The sequence below is a fragment of the Rhinoderma darwinii genome, chromosome 6, assembly GCF_050947455.1.
Source record: "Rhinoderma darwinii isolate aRhiDar2 chromosome 6, aRhiDar2.hap1, whole genome shotgun sequence".
NCBI classification, from domain to species: Eukaryota; Metazoa; Chordata; class Amphibia; order Anura; family Rhinodermatidae; genus Rhinoderma; species Rhinoderma darwinii.
This window is the reverse complement of record NC_134692.1, coordinates 55,625,717-55,645,437: the sequence shown is the minus strand read 5'-3', so window position 1 is coordinate 55,645,437 and position 19,721 is coordinate 55,625,717. Positions and strand designations below refer to the sequence as shown.

The 19,721-nt window shown below is 43.3% G+C and overlaps 1 protein-coding gene across 1 annotated transcript in view; it reads left to right on the top strand.

Moving 5' to 3' along the window:
* Positions 1–19,721, top strand: part of LOC142656586 (aldehyde oxidase-like) — a 123,853-nt gene that overhangs the window by 41,500 nt on the left and 62,632 nt on the right. The window contains exons 8-13 of the mRNA XM_075831518.1: positions 705–785; positions 6,663–6,807; positions 8,625–8,717; positions 11,039–11,190; positions 11,491–11,584; positions 12,675–12,787. Of these exons, the coding sequence (XP_075687633.1) occupies positions 705–785; positions 6,663–6,807; positions 8,625–8,717; positions 11,039–11,190; positions 11,491–11,584; positions 12,675–12,787 (678 nt within the window). The remainder of the gene's footprint in view (positions 1–704; positions 786–6,662; positions 6,808–8,624; positions 8,718–11,038; positions 11,191–11,490; positions 11,585–12,674; positions 12,788–19,721) is intronic.

The following is a 19,721-nucleotide window of genomic DNA, read 5'->3' as shown; positions in this document are numbered from 1 at the left end:
GTAATAGTTATAACTGTGCCCTCCACTTAACCACCAATACCTAAAGATAATATAACATAAGCAGAGAAATTCCACGGCACTCACACTCACCATTCAGTAAGATCTTCTGTACATTAGCATGGATGTGGGGCACAAGCCTACGTAGGTGAAGATAATATACCACTGTATCTTATAATGACATGCTACATAGAATCTGTGTGCATATTATAAACTAAGGGTCCTTTTACACGGGCCAATAATCTGGCAAACGAACATTCATATGACCGCTTCCTGATTATTGCCCTGTGTAAACAGGGCAATGATCAGCCGATAATGGACAAACGTTTGTTCATTGGCTGATTGTATAGTTTATGCAGCAAGGAATATTATCGTTTTCAGCAGCACTGTGTAAACTGGGAGACGTGCCGCCTCCACGATAGAAATGTATGGGAACGAGTGACCGTAGTATTAATCTCTCGTGCCCATACATTGCTGAGAATTTCTTGTGAAAGGAGCAAAAGAGCGCCGAGATCTGAGCTCGTTTTCACGGCCCATGTTTGGCCATGTAAGAGGACCTTAAATTCATTTGTACAGCCGGATAGCTCAGTCTAGCATGATTATATTATTGAACAATCATTAAGAAATCATTACACAATTGTAGATATAGATATTATTTTATTAAAATACATTTGATTTGTCAGTGTCTATTTAAATTGTTCCTTTAGGTAACTGCATTACTTTTTACCAAAGAAGAGTTTTTACCATTGGACCCATCACAGGAGTTAATATTTCCTCCTGAACTCATTGTAAGTTACAGTTTAAAATATATTAGTTTTTTTATTACAGTATTAAGATATGTTATAAAAAAAATTATATTTGATCATTTGTTATGCTAGTGATTTCTTTGTTTACGAAATGTTCATTAAAGGGGTTATGTCATCACAGACCCCCGCAAACAGCTGATTTTGCTAAGGGAAGATTACGGCGGGTTATAACTTTCTCCTGCAGCAGCAACTACAGGGTAAATGTAGTATTACATTCTGGCTATTCAAATAAATGGCTGTCTATGTAATACATGTACAGACCAGGTGTTAGGGATCTGCCAGGTACTTCATCTAGCTATACTCCTGGGATTAATCGATCCACACCTGAGGCCAGACCTGTTCGACTGACACCATCTCCCACCAACCAGGGTGGCAGGCTCAGGAGTGGGAGAGCCTATCGCGGCCTGGTCTCTCGGAGTTAGCTCCGCCCCCTGCCCTTTATTACCTGCCCTGTGCTCTCCCTCAGTGCTTGTAATTCTTTTGGATTCCTGGCCCCACTGCTGCTTGCTCCAGCCTGCTTCTGCCGTGCTTCTGCCTTGCTGCAGTTCTGCTTGACCTGCTTTGCTTGCCCTGGCTTGCTCCTGTCTCCGTGCCTGCTCGGGTGTACTCACTTCGTCCTGGTCCTGACTGTTCGTTCGCCGCCCCGTTTCCTCGTGGCGTTCCGTGGCTACTGCCCCTTCCCTTGCGTGTTCCCTGTTTGTCTTCCAGTGCACTTAGCCAGCGTAGGGACCGCCGCCCAGTTGTACCTCGTCGCCTAGGGCGGGTCGTTGCAAGTAGGCAGGGACAGGGCGGTGGGTAGATTAGGGCTCATTTTCCCTTCACCTCCTTCCTGCCATTACATAATTACAAGCCTTTACCTAGTCTACCCTTTCTCCTACGCTGACGCTATCATGGACCCCCTTGAGACCCTGACCCAGCAAATGCAGGGCCTCTCCCTACAGGTCCAGGCCCTGGCCCAAAGGGTCAATCAGGGTGACGCTGCTTTAGTAGTACCCCTCACCTCACCTCTAGAACCCGACCTCAAGTTACCTGACCGGTTTTCAGGGGACCGTAAGACGTTTCTCTCCTTCCGGGAGAGTTGCAGACTGTATTTCCGCCTAAAGCCCCACTCCTCAGGTTCCGAGAACCAGCGGGTGGGTATCATCATATCCCGACTCCAGGAAGGGCCCCAAGAGTGGGCCTTCTCCTTGGCTCCTGACGCCCCTGAACTTTCCTCTGTTGATCGTTTTTTCTCTGCCCTCGGACTCATTTACGACGAGACTGACAGGACTGCTTTAGCCGAGAGTCAGCTGGTAACCTTACGTCAGGGTAGGAGACCGGTTGAGGAGTACTGTTCTGATTTTAGGAAGTGGTGCGTAGCTTCTCAGTGGAACGATCCGGCCCTAAGGTGCCAGTTTAGGTTAGGATTATCTGACGCCCTGAAAGATCTGCTGGTTAGCTACCCCTCGCCTGACTCCCTTGACCAGGTTATGGCCCTAGCAGTACGACTTGACCGACGTCTCAGGGAACGTCAGCTAGAACGCTTCAGTGTGCTCCCCTCTGACTTTTCTGCGATTCCCCCCGAGGTCCCGTCTCCTCGCCCCTCCACGGAGGACTCGGAGGTACCTATGCAACTCGGGGCCTCCATGTCCCCTCGACAACGTAGGGAGTTTCGCAGAATGAATGGTCTCTGCTTCTACTGTGGGGACGACAAGCATCTACTGAACACCTGTCCCAGGCGCAAGAATAAGAAGCCGGAAAACTTCCGCGCCTAAGTGATCATCGGGGAGGTCACTTGGGCGCACAGGTATTTCCCGTTAATGTGAAACGCAATAAAATTTTGCTTCCCTTTCAGGTCTCGTTTGCTGGCCGGTCTGCCACGGGCAGTGCTTTCGTGGATTCTGGCTCATCTGCTAATATCATGTCTGTGGAATTTGCTATGTCTCTAAAGATGCCTTGTATTGATTTACCTTATCCTATCCCTGTAGTAGGAATCGACTCAACCCCCCTTGCTAATGGTTATTTTACTCAGCATACTCCTGTTTTTGAACTCCTGGTTGGCTCCATGCATTTGGAGCAGTGCTCTGTACTGGTGATGCAGGGATTATCGTCTGATCTGGTTTTAGGCCTTCCCTGGTTGCAGTTGCATAATCCCACATTTGATTGGAATACTGGGGATCTCACCAAATGGGGTAATGAATGTCTTATGTCATGTTTTTCCGTTAACTCTATTTCTCCCCGGGAGGAGGTAAACACGCTTCCTGAGTTTGTTCAGGACTTCGCCGATGTGTTTTCTAAGGAGGCCTCCGAGGTGTTGCCCCCCCATAGAGATTACGATTGCGCTATCGATTTGGTGCCTGGTGCCAAGCTTCCTAAGGGTAGGATATTTAATCTTTCATGTCCTGAACGTGAAGCGATGAGGGTATATATCCAAGAATGCCTGGCCAAGGGTTTCATTCGCCCCTCGACTTCTCCTGTAGGTGCTGGCTTCTTCTTCGTGGGGAAGAAGGATGGTGGTCTTAGGCCGTGCATTGATTATCGTAACCTGAATAAGGTCACCGTAAGGAACCAGTACCCCCTTCCTTTGATTCCGGATCTTTTTAATCAGGTTCAGGGAGCCCAGTGGTTTTCTAAGTTCGATCTACGGGGGGCATATAACCTTATCCGCATCAAAGAGGGGGATGAGTGGAAAACTGCGTTCAACACACCCGAGGGTCATTTCGAATACCTGGTCATGCCCTTTGGGTTGTGTAATGCCCCTGCTGTCTTCCAGAATTTTATTAATGAAATCCTGAGAGAGTACCTGGGTAATTTTCTTGTTGTGTACCTTGATGACATACTGGTGTTTTCCAAGGACTGGTCCTCCCACGTGGAGCATGTCAGGAAGGTGCTCCAGGTCCTTCGGGAGAATAATCTGTTTGCTAAGACTGAAAAATGTGTCTTTGGGGTACAGGAGATACCATTTTTAGGGCAAATCCTCACTCCTCATGAATTCCGCATGGACCCTGCCAAGGTTCAAGCTGTGGCGGAATGGGTCCAACCTGCCTCCCTTAAGGCGTTACAGTGTTTTTTAGGGTTCGCCAACTATTACAGGAGATTTATTGCCAACTTCTCGGTCGTCGCTAAGCCTCTTACGGACCTCACCCGCAAGGGTGCCGATGTCCTCCATTGGCCCCCTGAGGCCGTCCAGGCCTTTGAGACTCTCAAGAAGTGCTTTATCTCGGCCCCCGTGCTGATTCAGCCCAACCAAGAGGAGCCATTTATTGTGGAGGTTGATGCTTCCGAGGTGGGAGTGGGGGCCGTCTTGTCCCAGGGTACCAGCTCCCTCACCCATCTCCGCCCCTGTGCTTACTTCTCTAGGAAGTTTTCGCCCACGGAGAGTAACTATGATATTGGCAACAGCGAACTTCTAGCCATTAAATGGGCTTTTGAGGAGTGGCGGCATTTCCTGGAGGGGGCCAGACACCAGGTAACGGTCCTTACGGATCACAAGAATCTGGTTTTCCTAGAATCGGCCCGGAGGCTTAATCCTAGACAAGCTCGGTGGGCACTATTCTTTACCAGATTTAATTTCTTGGTTACCTATAGGGCTGGGTCGAAGAATATTAAGGCTGACGCTCTGTCACGTAGTTTCATGGCCAATCCTCCTTCCGAGAAGGATCCCGCTTGTATTTTACCCCCTGGTATAATCGTCTCTGCCACGGATTCTGATTTAGCTTCTGATATCGCGGCTGATCAGGGTGCAGCTCCCGGGAACGTCCCTGGGGACAAACTGTTTGTTCCCCTGCAATACCGGCTGAGGGTACTCAGGGAAAACCATGACTCCGCTCTATCTGGTCATCCTGGCATCTTGGGCACCAAACACCTCATTACCAGAAACTATTGGTGGCCTGGGTTGCCTAAAGATGTTAGGGCTTACGTCGCCGCTTGTGAGGTTTGCGCTAGGTCCAAAACCCCTAGGTCCCGACCTGCGGGCCTACTACGTTCCTTGCCCATTCCCCAGAGACCTTGGACCCATATCTCCATGGATTTTATCACCGATTTGCCTCCATCTCAGGGCAAGTCGGTGGTGTGGGTGGTAGTCGACCGCTTCAGCAAGATGTGCCACTTTGTGCCCCTTAAGAAGCTACCTAACGCCAAGACGTTAGCTTCTTTGTTTGTGAAACACATCCTGCGTCTCCATGGGGCCCCAGTCAATATCGTTTCTGACAGAGGGGTACAATTTGTTTCCTTATTTTGGAGAGCTTTTTGTAAAAAGTTGGAGATTGATCTGTCCTTCTCCTCCGCCTTCCATCCCGAAACTAATGGCCAAACGGAAAGGACCAACCAATCCCTGGAACAATATTTAAGGTGTTTCATCTCGGACTGTCAATTCGATTGGGTCTCATTCCTTCCCCTTGCTGAATTTTCCCTGAATAACCGGGTCAGTAACTCGTCAGGGGTCTCCCCGTTTTTCTGTAATTTCGGGTTTAACCCAAGGTTCTCCTCCGTCTCCCCTGGTTGTTCCAATAATCCTGAGGTAGAGGAGGTTCATCGGGAACTGTGCACTGTCTGGGCCCAGGTTCAGAAGAACCTAGAGGCGTCCCAGAGCGCACAAAAGATTCAGGCGGATAGTAGACGTTCTGCTAACCCCCGGTTTGTCGTCGGGGATTTGGTCTGGTTGTCGTCCAGGAACTTGCGCCTTAAGGTCCCGTCCAGGAAGTTTGCTCCCCGATTCATTGGACCTTATAAGATCATTGAAGTCCTCAACCCTGTATCCTTCCGTCTGGAGCTCCCCCCATCCTTTCGCATACATGACGTCTTCCATGCCTCCCTCCTTAAACGCTGCTCCCCGTCCTGGTCCCCCTCGAGGATACCTCCTGTTCCCGTTCTCACCCCTGAGGGGGTGGAATTCGAGGTGGCCAAGATTATGGACAGTAGGATGGTCCAGGGCTCCCTCCAGTACCTGGTCCATTGGAAAGGATACGGGCCGGAGGAGAGGACTTGGGTACCTGCCCGTGATGTTCACGCTGGGGTATTGATCAGGAGGTTCCACCTCCTCTTCCCCACTAAACCGGGTCCCCTTAGTAAGGGTCCGGTGGCCCCTCATAAAAGGGGGAGTACTGTTAGGGATCTGCCAGGTACTTCATCTAGCTATACTCCTGGGATTAATCGATCCACACCTGAGGCCAGAGCTGTTCGACTGACACCATCTCCCACCAACCAGGGTGGCAGGCTCAGGAGTGGGAGAGCCTATCGCGGCCTGGTCTCTCGGAGTTAGCTCCGCCCCCTGCCCTTTATTACCTGCCCTGTGCTCTCCCTCAGTGCTTGTAATTCTTTTGGATTCCTGGCCCCACTGCTGCTTGCTCCAGCCTGCTTCTGCCGTGCTTCTGCCTTGCTGCAGTTCTGCTTGACCTGCTTTGCTTGCCCTGGCTTGCTCCTGTCTCCGTGCCCGCTCGGGTGTACTCACTTCGTCCTGGTCCTGACTGTTCGTTCGCCGCCCCGTTTCCTCGTGGCGTTCCGTGGCTACTGCCCCTTCCCTTGCGTGTTCCCTGTTTGTCTTCCAGTGCACTTAGCCAGCGTAGGGACCGCCGCCCAGTTGTACCTCGTCGCCTAGGGCGGGTCGTTGCAAGTAGGCAGGGACAGGGCGGTGGGTAGATTAGGGCTCATTTTCCCTTCACCTCCTTCCTGCCATTACACCAGGCCTACCAAAGTGAGAGCTGCTGCTTATAAGTGGTGGTCTGCGACAGCAGGTAAAAGAAGGATCAATTTTTAAGGGGAATATGTTAGCAGAAGATATGGAGGGGGGTATAAGCTAAAAATACAGCCATGTAAACAAGCCTCTATACCTTATATAGTAAAATGTAAAACCTACATTATTTTCTATCCATTCCTACGCAGTTGATGACACAAAAGCAGAGCTTCCAAACATTGGTATTTCAAGGAGAGAAGGTGAAATGGATTACAGTTTTTAATCTGGAAGAACTTCTAGATTTAAAAGTCAAGTATCTAGAGGCCCCTCTTATAGTAGGAAATACAAGCATAGGTGAGTACCAAAACCAAAGACATATAAAAATGTAATATATTACATTTACATTATGAAGGTGGGGTTCAGAATCTGCACCTCTGAACAGAACATTTCTCTCATCCTGGCATATTTTACCCTTTCCCTATCTGATGTATCCAGGCAGAGGCATGACTAAGTTCTTGGGCCCCAATGCAAAAATCTAGAACAGGACCGCCAGCTATATTTATTGTACTGGAATCCTTTTATGTGGCAGAGGGCCTATTTTGCCCACCTCAGGCACCCAGTTTCCAGTTGACATGGCAACCTCTGTGCCTTATATACTTACGTCCCTAAAAATGCACACAGTGATGTTACCGCACAAGAATAATTCTTACAGTTATGTCACAAAATCTAGAAAATACACACAGCAAAATCCCACTGTGGGTTAATAAATAAAGTGATGTCAGAATACAGAGACAATAAATACAGTGTTGTCACAATATAGAGATAATAAACAATGACCTCCTTCAACAGGTATAAAAACGATGTCACATAACAGGCGTAATGGCCATAGTGAAGAAACAGCACAGGAATAACAGTCAGAGTAAGCCCACAGTGCAGGGATGATGTATAAAGTACAAAAAAAAAACAATTATAGTGACATCATGATACATAGATAATAAGCCCTGTGAAGTCATAGGAAAAGACACATAGTGATGTCACAGTATGGGAATAATGCACACAGTGATATCACAGAAGAGGGATAATATCACAAAACAGGGATTGAACACAGAGATGTCATAGATAAAGGCTAAGAACCAGAGATAAGTCAGAGTAAAGGGTAGTAATTACAATGATATGACAATGCCCAGATAATAAGATAACAGTGATATCTCTGCACTCTACAGGGGTAATAACCAATTTAAAAGTAATAGCACTGGAATAATAGTCACAGTGATGTCACAATAAAGAGATGATGCAGAAAGTTATGTCACAGTACACGGATTATAAACACTATGAAGTCTTAGGAAAGGGTTATTGCACACAGTCACGTCACAATATGGTAGTAATGTGCACAGTGATATCACGGAATAGGGGTAATAAGCCTAGTTATGTCACAGATAATGGCAAAGCATGACAGCGATGTCACAGCACAAATAGTCACTGTGATGTCCCATTGCATGGATAATGTAAGCCATGATGTCACAATACAGTCATCATGGTCTTCCTGTAAAGTGATGTCACAAAACAAAAAAAACAATTTATAGAAAAGTTTTATTGCACACAGTGATGTCATAGTATAAGAATAATGAACGCAGTGATGTCCCAGAATAGGGATGACAAACCTAGTGATGTCACAGTTAATGACTAAGGACGAAAGTGATGTCACAGAATAGTGGCAATAAACATGGTGATAAAACTAAAAAGTAATAATAATTGCAATTATTAATATTAATAAAATTTAAAATTTATTGCACAGTACAAATAATCAACACTGTTATTACCATATGTGGCAAGTGACCATTGTGTCCCCTCAAGCCCTAGGGCCCAGGTACAAGTGAAACCTCTGCACTTTGATTTCGTCAAAACAATGGAAACCTTACAGAACGGTTACAAACAGAAACCATGTGCAATGGATGCGTTACCATTGAAATCAATGGTAATGCAAACAGAAAGCTATGGTTTTCGTTTGGTTTCCGTTCATGCGTCCACCTGACGGAAAGGTCTGACGGAACCCATAAACGGAAGCCCGACGCAGATGTGAACGAAGCCTAACCAGTTTCTTTTGTGTATGTGTGGTTATACCTATTTTACAACCATTAATCATGGGCTAAACCATTTATTGTTTTCTCCAGGGCCAGAGATAAAGTTAAAAGGAGTTATCCACCCAGTTATGATTTCAATTGGAAGGATTCCAGATCTGAATAATGTAAAATACACAAAAGATGGTATGTAGCATATATATTCTCAATGTGCATACGAAAAAAAAATCCCTATAAAAAATAAACAAGCACACTAGGCTGATCCAAGTGTGCATGTCGGGCAGGATAGCATGCATATATTGTTTGTTTGTGTCCATTGCTGCGCTTCTATTTCCTTGTCCAATAGCTGATTAAATGCTACTATCAGGCTTTATTCAGACGAACGGGAATTATGTCCGTGCAACGTGCGTGATTTGCACGCGCGTTGCACGGACCTATATTAGTCTATGGGGGCCGTGCAGACATGGCCGTGATTTTTACTCAGCGTGAGTCCGCTGAAAAAAAGTCACGACATGTCCGTTCTTTGGCCGTTTTGCGCGAATCACGCACCCATTGAAGACAGCGTGCGAACAGCGTGATTCGCGCAACAGCTGTCAAACTCTGAATGTAAACAGAAAAGCACCACGTGCTTTTCTCTTTACAAACATCCAAATGGAGTGTCATAATGATGGCGGCTGCGCGAAAAGCACGCAGCCGTGCGTGCATCCTATGCTGCTGCCACAAAGCTGTTAAGTGGCTTTAGCGCATGCAAAACGCTGCGTTTTTGCGTGTGCAAAAACGCCACGCTCGTGTGAATCCAGCCTTATAGTGTTTACCAGTAATGATCTATAAAAAAAGATTCCATACTTATTGGCTCCGATCATTTTATTACCACATGTATTGGCCAATTTAAAAAGGTTTTCTTGGAAATAAGAAAAAAAAATACGTTCTTACCTATTTTTTTATCTCTACATTTTGTTATTTATTTAAAAAAAAAAAAAAAAAAAAAACTACATTTATGTTGGATTCTGTGCTTTGTACTCATGTCCTGAGTTTTGTGAAACTATTGTCCTCAGCATATACAATTCCAAAATCCTCAACAACCCAATGCCTGAACACATACACACTTTTGGTTTTATACAGCTACGGGCCGTGATAGGGAGAATAATGCTAAAATGTAACATATCTTTCTGAAGAAATCTTTTGAATTTGTATGGTTTCTGAGGCCAAACAGAAACATATGGGGGAAAAAATTCATATGTGTAAAAGATACTATAAAGGTAAGTTCCCACAGGCAGGATTCACTTCCGAATTTCCACAATGGAATTGTGTGTGTAAATTATGCAGCACTTACAGTAGCAGCAAAGTGGATTCGATTTCTGCAAAAAAAACTCAAAAAAGTCTTGCGGAAAGTGTTCTGCAGTGCGGCTTTCAAATCATGTCAATTTATGCTGCGTATTGTGAGTGGAGATGCTGCGTTTTTAGATCATAGACTTGAATGGGGATCATAAATTCTGCACTAAAATCCGCAACTTGAGTGTTGTTGTGGATTGTACAGCGTGTATGCAGAAGAAACTATGTAAAAAAAAACGCTGGAAATCCACAGGTGCACTTACATTCTGCTATAATCAATACTTCACACTAAATCCGTAGGTAAAACCACTGTGGAAATCAGCAATGAGTTCCGCAGTTACATTGCGTTTCCACAGCAATACGCACAGCAAAAAACACTATTTGCTGCGGACCTCCGTGACTGATTTACCTGCATTTTTTTTATTTTTTTAAATCTGCAACATATCCTGCTGGTGGGAGCACACCTTAATGCTATGTACCCACACACAGGATACGCTGCAGGTTTTCTGAAACAGAAAATCTGCAGCAGAATCACTAGAAAAACGCTGGTAATTCTGTCACAGAAATCTGCACCAAATAGTGCGCTTTTCCTGCTCATATTGCTGCGGAAACGCTGTTTTTTTCTGCAGCAGTTTTATCTGCGGATTTAGTGTTAAACATTTATTATAGCAAAGTATATGTGTACCTGTGAATTTCCAGCGGTTTTAACTGCGTTTCCTCTGTGTAAAAGCTGTAAAAGCCGCAACAACATAAATCTTTTGGGGATTTTCTGCTCCCCATTGAAGTCTATGCGCCAAACACGCAGCATCTCCGCACAGAACATGCAGCATAAATTCACATGCTGCAGAATCCAAAAACGCACCACAGAATACTTTCCGCACGACTTTTGTACATTTTTTTTTTCCGCAGCGTGGGCATGAGATTTTCTAAATCTCGCTCACTTTGCTGCTACTGTAAATGCTGCGGAATTTCCACACAGAATTCCGTTGCGGAAATTCCACAGCGTTTACGATACGTGGGAACCCAACCTTGATCCTAGAATTTTAGTTGAAGCATATTCACCCTATGCACTCTAGTACTATCGCTTTGTAGGATTATAAAGGGAAATATGAGCATTTTATTCCATGTAATGCAACAAGGTGAATAACAAACCTTATACTTTTCAACACATTCAGGGATATCTATAGGTGCTGCATGTCCTCTGTCTATGTTGAAGGATACATTGGAGGAAGCAGTGTCTCGGCTGTCAGATGAGAAGACTAAGATTTTTCGTGTTCTTTTACAACAGCTGAAATCCTTGGCAGGACAACAGATCAGAAATGTGGCTGTATGTTGAAATTTCCATTATCACGCTATCCCAATGTAGTCAGAACAATGAAATATTAATCATTAAAAACTGCATAGTGTATGTGGCTAGTCAAATATCCTTTTTTAGACAGACACAATTTATGGTACTTTATAGTTTACCATATATCAGCAGCCCATGCATGATGTTGGAAAATAGTACCGTTTTCTCGTTTTCTTTTATTCTTCTTCTAACAATAACACAACTTTATAATAACTCAATAACTTTACCTTAAAATACATAATTTTTGTGAGTCAGAAATTTCACACAAATTTGTTCCAGTCATTAGGTGGACACATAGTTAGCCGGAACCCAAATTCTGATCTGAACCCCGTACTAGCCTGCGGAAATGCTACACTCAATGTCATGTCAAAAGGTAACTATTAATAATATATATTTTTAATAATAATCATTATAATTCATGAAAGAATAATGAAGTGTAATAGGCTGCATCAAGACCGTTATTAAGGTGTTCTGTAATATATTCATGTAAAAGAACAAAACATCATGGGACTTTGTCATGTTCCAATGAGAAATGTTCATAGGATGCATAGTTCCTCATGCAGCACCTTTTATTGGCACCTCAACATATGGCGTACCATATAGTGCCCAAATAACACCTTCAGACGTTGTACAGATAATCATAACTTACAGTGCCAAATAACAGTAAAGGTGGCCAAATAACACAGCTGCCGAAATAACTCTGCTAGTCAATAAACTAAGAAAGGATTGAGCTGCCTTAACATAGGTCCAGGCACCAAATGTGAGATTAGAGGTGCAAGCCCTAGGTGCCCAAACCATCTGGGCCATTGATGCCCCTTCAGCAGGGAAAGGTGATGTGACCTGAGCAACCACACAGGTGGCATACCCCTAAGGCCAGCCCTGGTTCCAATGCCAAGACCAAGCTTCCACCATTATGAAATTCTCTTATGTTTTTCTCTATGGTTAACTCATCATGGGAAAGCTAAAAGAAATAAGATCTGTTTCCGAATTGCAATGTATGTCAGACTTACTTGCCAAATTCTACAAATGTACTTTCTAATTCATTATAATTAAACAAAAGTAATTAATTATGAACATGTACATAAATAAGTGGTGAGAAAAGTCAGTGTTTCCCTATATGCACTCTATGTATAATTTTGATCTCATATTTTTGACGCAATGTTTTTTCATACAAAATTATCTTACTATTGACATGGTGAAAGATTGATGCCATTTAAGTGCATTTTAAGGCTGAGCTCACACAGTGCAGATTTGCGGAAGATTGTACATGTATTTTTTAAGCCAAAAACAGGAGCGGAACCTAAACAGAACAGATATATAAAGAAAGGCCTTATAGATCTGTTCTCCTGGACCCAAGTCTGGTTTTAGCTTACAAAATCCTGGCAAAATCTGCAGCAAATCTGCACTGTGAGAACCCGGCCATAGGGTTATGGAATTTATTTATGCCAATCCTTGCATTATAGGAAGAACTCGACAGATCATTTGCAATGATGGCTTCTTCAAGTGTAAGGAATCCTCATCATTTCTCCTGCCAGAAGAAGTTCTTGTTTCTGTGTTCATTCCTTATTCTCAAAAGGTATTGTACATTTGGGGTTTTAAAGACAGTTACCAACAGGGATGTGCTGGCCATGCAGGGATTTGGGCAGCGTCTGAGGGCCCACAGTCCTACAGTCTCAGTTAACATGCTTATTCTTTTGCTTTTTTTGGTTTGGTTAAAGTAATACTGGTAAAGTTAACTTGTTTTAAAGAGGCTCTGTCACCAGATTTTGCAACCCCTATCTGCTATTGCAGCAGATAGGCGCTGCAATGTAGATTACAGTAACGTTTTTATTTTTAAAAAACGAACATTTTTGGCCAAGTTATGACCATTTTTGTATTTATGCAAATGAGGCTTGCAAAAGTACAACTGGGCGTGTTGAAAAGTAAAAGTACAACTGGGCGTGTATTATGTGCGTACATCGGGGCGTGTTTACTACTTTTACTAGCTGGGCGTTGTGTATAGAAGTATCATCCACTTCTCTTCAGAACGCCCAGCTTCTGGCAGTGCAGATCTGTGACGTCACTCACAGGTCCTGCATCGTGTCGGCACCAGAGGCTACAGTTGATTCTGCATCAGCATTTGCAGGTAAGTAGCTACATCGACTTACCTGCAAACGCCGATGCTGCTGCAGAATCATCTGTAGCCTCTGGTGCCGATGTGTCCTCGCTCGTCTGACACGATGCAGGACCTGTGAGTGACGACACAGCGTGATCTCTGGAGAACATGGCTGTGTCTGCACTGCCAGAAGCTGGGCGTTCTGAAGAGAAGTGGATGATACTTCTATACACAACGCCCAGCTAGTAAAAGTAGTAAACACGCCCCGATGTACGCACATAATACACGCCCAGTTGTACTTTTACTTTTCAACACGCCCAGTTGTACTTTTGCAAGCCTCATTTGCATAAATACGAAAATGGTCATAACTTGGCCAAAAATGCTCGTTTTTTAAAAATAAAAACGTTACTGTAATCTACATTGCAGCGCCTATCTGCTGCAATAGCAGATAGGGGTTGCAAAATCTGGTGACAGAGCCTCTTTAAATCAATCTTTAACTTTATAGGCAGCATTTTTGTAGATATAAACTGCACTTTCCACATGTTCAATTTAGGGAATATGTTTTACACAATGTTTTATATCCATCTTTACAACCCTTTTTTAATTGCTTTAGTGCATCTAAGGGTGTGTTCACAACTGTGTTTAAGACTCTATGAGAAGCCTCAGTCGTAGATTCGATCCAAAATGCTGGAAAAAATAGCAAAGTAAGCTGCGCTATTTTGTCCGGTATAAAATCGGACACCATGACAAAACCCCAACAGAACCCATTAAAGTCTATGTGTTTCACCGTGCGCCGTTGGATCCGGCACTTTTTCCTATGGTGGAGCAGAACAACAGAAACTCAAATGCAGGTGTAATCCAGTATAAAATAAATTACGCAACTTTGCAAACAATCTTGATAAATAAAATATATATTGTTTTCTGTCCACAGCTCCTATGCAGATGTATATGTCTCCTTGGTTACAGACTACAAACAAACCCTGAGTAGTCTGATCCTGTAGACATACTCTCTTCAATCTGTCTCCTATTTCTTGCATACCTACCAAGTGTATGTTAGAAAGACATTAGACTATAGTAGGATAAAGAACTGCATCTGCCGTAAGCCATTACTCCTGACAATGAAGTTTTTCAGGACATTTATGGTATATACCGTATATGAGCAGTATAATCACCTATATATTGACTGTTGAAGGATCTATGGTTATTCCTGAGATTTGCAGTGCTATATCCTAGTTGACAATAAAGGACCCCTTCCCGCTCCTGGACGTACTATTAGGTCATGGTAGCTGTATCGTTCTCGCTCCATGACCTAATAGTACGTCACGGTAGTAACGGCCATTTCGGCCGTCCTCCCGACACATACAGGAGCTGTGACAGCTGCTGTCTGGTACAGCAGCTGCCGCAGCTCCTACAGCGGGTACCGATCGCTGTGTCCCCGCTGATTAACCCCTTAAAAGGCGCGTTAAATAGGGATCGCGAGTTTTTAGGGGTTAAGCTACAATCGCCGGTCTGCTACACGATAGCGGCCAGCGATGGTGACTATGGCAACCAGACACCAAATAATGGCGTCCGGCTATGCAATCGACGGAAGCCTAGTGGGTCCTGACAAATTCAGGACCCACTATGCTTGCTGTCAGTGAGTAGCTGACAGCTCTAATACACTGCACTACGCATGTAGTGCAGTGTATTAGAATAGCGATCAGGGCCTCCTGCCCTCAAGTCCCCTAGTGGGACAAAGTAATAAAGTTAAAAAAAAGTTAAAAAAAGATGTGTAAAAATAAGAAAATAAACGTTTTAAAAGTAAAAATCCCCCTTTTTCCCTTATCAGTCCTTTATTATTAATAAAAATAGATAAATAAACAAATAAACTATACATAATTGGTATCGCTGTGTCCGTAACGGCCTGAGCTACAAAATTATTTCATTATTTATCCCACGCGGTGAACGCCGTAAAAGAAAATAATAATAAACCGTACCACAATCACAATTGTTTGGTCACTTCACCGCCCAAGAAATGGAATAAAAAGAGATCAAAAAGTCGCATGTACCTAAAAATAGTAATGATTGAAACTACAGTTCGTTACGCAAAAAATAAGTCCTCGCACGGCTTTCTTGATGGAAAAATAAAAAAGTTCTGGCTCTTAGAATAAAATAACACAAAAAGTGAATGATTTTTTACAAAACTTATTTTATTGTGCAAACGCCATAAGACATAAAAAAACTTCACAGAAAACAGACAGCAATTAGTCCATAATAAAAGAGAAACAAGCGGCTAAATTTGCTGCTGATCCCAATACAGAGGATCGTTATTGCAAGCTCTATATAACACACAAGCTAACCAGCTCAAATACCGCATAGTGCCACTGTGAATAGCCTCTTACAAATTCAAGGAGGGAACTAAATTAGAGCACACTACAATCATAGAATTCTCTATAGTGCTCACTCATACAAGCTACCGCACTGTTACTACTTCTGTCAGAGGAAGCCAGCGTGTTATAACAAAATGTGGACTGCTGAAAAATTGTATGATAGACAACAATACCTTTAAAATAAATAATAAAAATTAAAATTCAATACCAACATTGACTGTTGCAAATTATCCTAAAAATACGAATCAACAGCTAACACTGATATATGCAACAAATTGCAATCTGCTGCTGTTTGCTGGTTTACAAAAAGCAGACAGCAATAGCAGGTTTATAACAATCAGTGCAAAGCACAAAAGAAATAGATAAAGTACGTGTTGCACAGCAATTGAATTGATACAAAGTCTATTTACAAATAGAAAACATTACAAATGTCAGTGCATACAAAACTGATACAATGTTTAATGATTGACAGCTAACACTGATTCACACAGAGCATACAATATGCCTATGGGATCGAATTTATACTTACCTCAGCTATTAACCAAGTCTAACTATATTGTTGTATGATAGTAGCATAAAAGACAAATTCTGTTCTTTAAGTGCAGAACAAGGGGTCCTCTGCACTGCTGAATAATTGACCTACATTGAGAAATAAACATTTTAGGAATATTTTAAATTAAATATATTAATAAAATTTATTATTTTTTTCAATTTTCAATAGGAACCACAACTCTTTTCCTTTCTCCCTACTTCCAAAATATATTAATTACATTATTTGGTGGTGTACACCTTGTGGTTCCCCATAACTCACTTTGTATATATAAATAAGTGAGGGTATCAGCAAAATCTATATAAAAAAACTATAAACATATGGTATCGCCGTAATCGTATCGCCCCGCAGAATAAAGTGAATATGTCATTTATAGCGCACGGTGAACGCTGTAAAAAAAAATAGTATAAAAAAACAATAGTATAATTGCTGTTTTTTAGTCACCACGCCACATAAAAATAGAATAAAAACGGATCAAAAAGTCGCATGCACCCCAAGAAAACTACAATGAATTCCTCAAGGGGTCTAGTTTCCGAAATGGGGTCACTTTTGGGGGGTTTCCACTGGTTTGGCACCACAAGACCTCTTCAAACCGGACATGGTGCCTAATAAAAAAGAGGCCTCAAAATCCACTAGGTGCTCCTTTGCTTCGGAGGCCGGTGCTTCAGTCCATTACCGCACTAGGTCCACATGTGGGATATTTCTCAAAACTTAAGAATCTTAGCAATAAATATTAAGTTGCGTTTCTCTGGTAAAACCTTTTGTGTTATAGAAAAAAATGGTATAAAAAGGATTTTCTGACAAAAATAAATATGTAAATTTCACCTCTACGTTGCTCTAAATTTCTGTGAAACACCTAAAGGGTTCATAAACTTTCTAAATGCTGTTGTGAATACTTTGAGGGGGTCTAGTTTCTAAAATGGGGTATTTGATAGGGGTTTCTAATATATGGGCCCCTCAAAGCAACTTCAGAACTGAACTGGAACCTAAAAAAATAAATGAATGAGGCAATACTTCGCTTCTTACATTATACTCATAATGAGCCGTGCCCACCCCGAGATGACCCCAGTTTTGACAGTTTGTATAAACGGAGACCCCTATTAGACCGTTTCAGTGCCCGGTTTTCCCAAGCATACACCACGAGACGCATATTTCTATTGATGAGTCCTTGGTACATTTTAAAGGGAGGCTTCAATTCCGCCAGTACCGGGTAAGAGGGCAAGGTATGGCGTGAAGATGTATAAGCCTTGCGAGAGTGCATCAGGGTATACCTACAAATTTAGGATATATGAAGGGAAGGACACCAGTGCTCAACCCCCAGAATGCCCCCCTTTACTGGGAGTTAATGCAAAAATTGTGTGGGATTTGGTGCACCCACTGCTGGACCAGGGTTACCAACTCTACCTGGATAATTTTTATACCAGCATCCCACTCTTCAACTGCCTCGCTTCCAGAAGTACTGCAGCATGCGGCACTGCTAGAAGAAATCTGAGAGGCCTCCCTAAGACTCTGCTTGGGCAAACACTCAGAAGGGATGAGAGCAGGGCACAATCTAGCAGCAACATATTGTGTGTCAAGTACAAGACAAGAGAGATGCCACACCAGTACCCATGTACCTGTACGAGGTACCAGTACAGAGACCCCCAAACCAGACTGCATCCTGGACTACAATAGGTACATGGGAGGGGTGGACTTGTTAGATCAAGTCCTGAAGCCCTACAGCACCATGCGGTGTGGTATAAGAAGCTGGCCGGGCACATCATACAGATGGCATTGTACAACGCGTACGTGCTACGTCGATGTGCAGGCCAGACGGGAACTTTCCTGGAATTTCAAGAGGTGGTTATCAAGAAACACATTTTTAGGGACCAAGAAGGGGGGGCACCCAGTACTTCTGCAAGCGGGGCCACACGCATTGTACCAGGGCAACACTTCCCAGGAGAAGTTCCCCAATCTGGCAAGAAAGGAAAAAGTCAAAAGAGGTACAAAGTCTGCTATAAGAGGGGGGTAAGGGAGGACACAATATATCAATGTGACACGTGTCCCGAAAAACTAAGGCTCCGTATGAAAGAGTGCTTCAAAATGGATCATACATCCCTTGGTTTTTAATCTACCCCAGTTTTACTTACCCTGATGCACTCCGCACAGCTTATCCCCCTCATCTTTCCCTTCTGAGCCCTGCCGTGTGCCCAGGCAGCTGATAACAGCCACATTGAGGGTACTGCCATACCCGTGAGAACCCACATTACAGTTTATGGGCTGTATGTCTCCGATCAAAATGCTCACTACACCTCTAGATGAATGCCTTAAGGGGTGTAGTTTTTAAAACAGGGTCACTTCATTGGGGTTTCAACTGTACTGGTACCTCAGGGGCTTCTGCATACATGACTTCGCACCAGAAAATCCCCAGTAGGCCAAATGGTGGTCCTTTCGTTCTGAGCCCTCCCATGGGCCCAAACGTCAGTTTATCACCTCAAATTGGGCATTGCCGCACTCAGGACAAATTGGGCAACAAAATGGGGTATTTTATTTCTTGTGAAAATAAGAAATTTTCAGCCAAAACTACATATTATTGGAAAAAATGTATTTTGTTTAAACTCCCAGCCCAATTCAAATAAGTTATGTGAAAAAACTATGGGGTCAAAATGGTCACAACACCAATAAATTAATTCCTTGAGTGGTGTAGTTTCCAAAATGGGGTCACTTCTGGTGGGTTTCCATTGCTTTGATACCTCTGGGGCTCTGCAAATGTGACATGGCACCCGAAAACCAATCCAGCAAAATCTGGACTCCAAAGAACAAATAGCGCTCCTTCCCTTCTGAGGCCTCCCATGGGCTCAAACGGCAGTTTATCGCCACAAATAGGGTATTGCTGCACTCAGGAGAAATTGGGCAACAAAATGGGGTATTTTGTTCTCTGTGAAAATAAGAAATTTTGATCAAAAATGACATCTTATTGGAAAAAATTTCATTTTTTAAATTTCACAGCCCAATTCAAATAGGTGCTGTGAAAAAACTGTGTGGTCAAAATGGTAGCAACAACCATAAATTAATTCCTTGAGGGGTGTAGTTTCCAAAATGGGGTCACTTTTGGTGGGTTTCCATTGCTTTGATACCTCTGGGGCTCTGCAAATGCGACATTGCACCCGAAAACCAATCCAACAAAATCTGCACTCCAAAGAACACACAGCGCTCCTTCCCTTCTGAGGCCACCCATGGGCCCAAATGGCCGTTTATCGCCACAAATGGGGTATTGCTGCACTCAGGAGAAATTGGGCAACAAAATGGGGTATTTTGTTCCCTGTGAAAATAAGAAATTTTTTATCAAAAATGACATCTTATTGGAAAAAAATTCATTTTTTTAATTTCACAGCCCAATTCAAATACGTGCTGTGTAAAAACTGTGGCGTCAAAATGGTAACAACAACCATAAATTAATTCCTTGAGGGGGTAGTTTCCGAAATGGGGGTCACTTTTGGGGGATTCCTACTGTTTT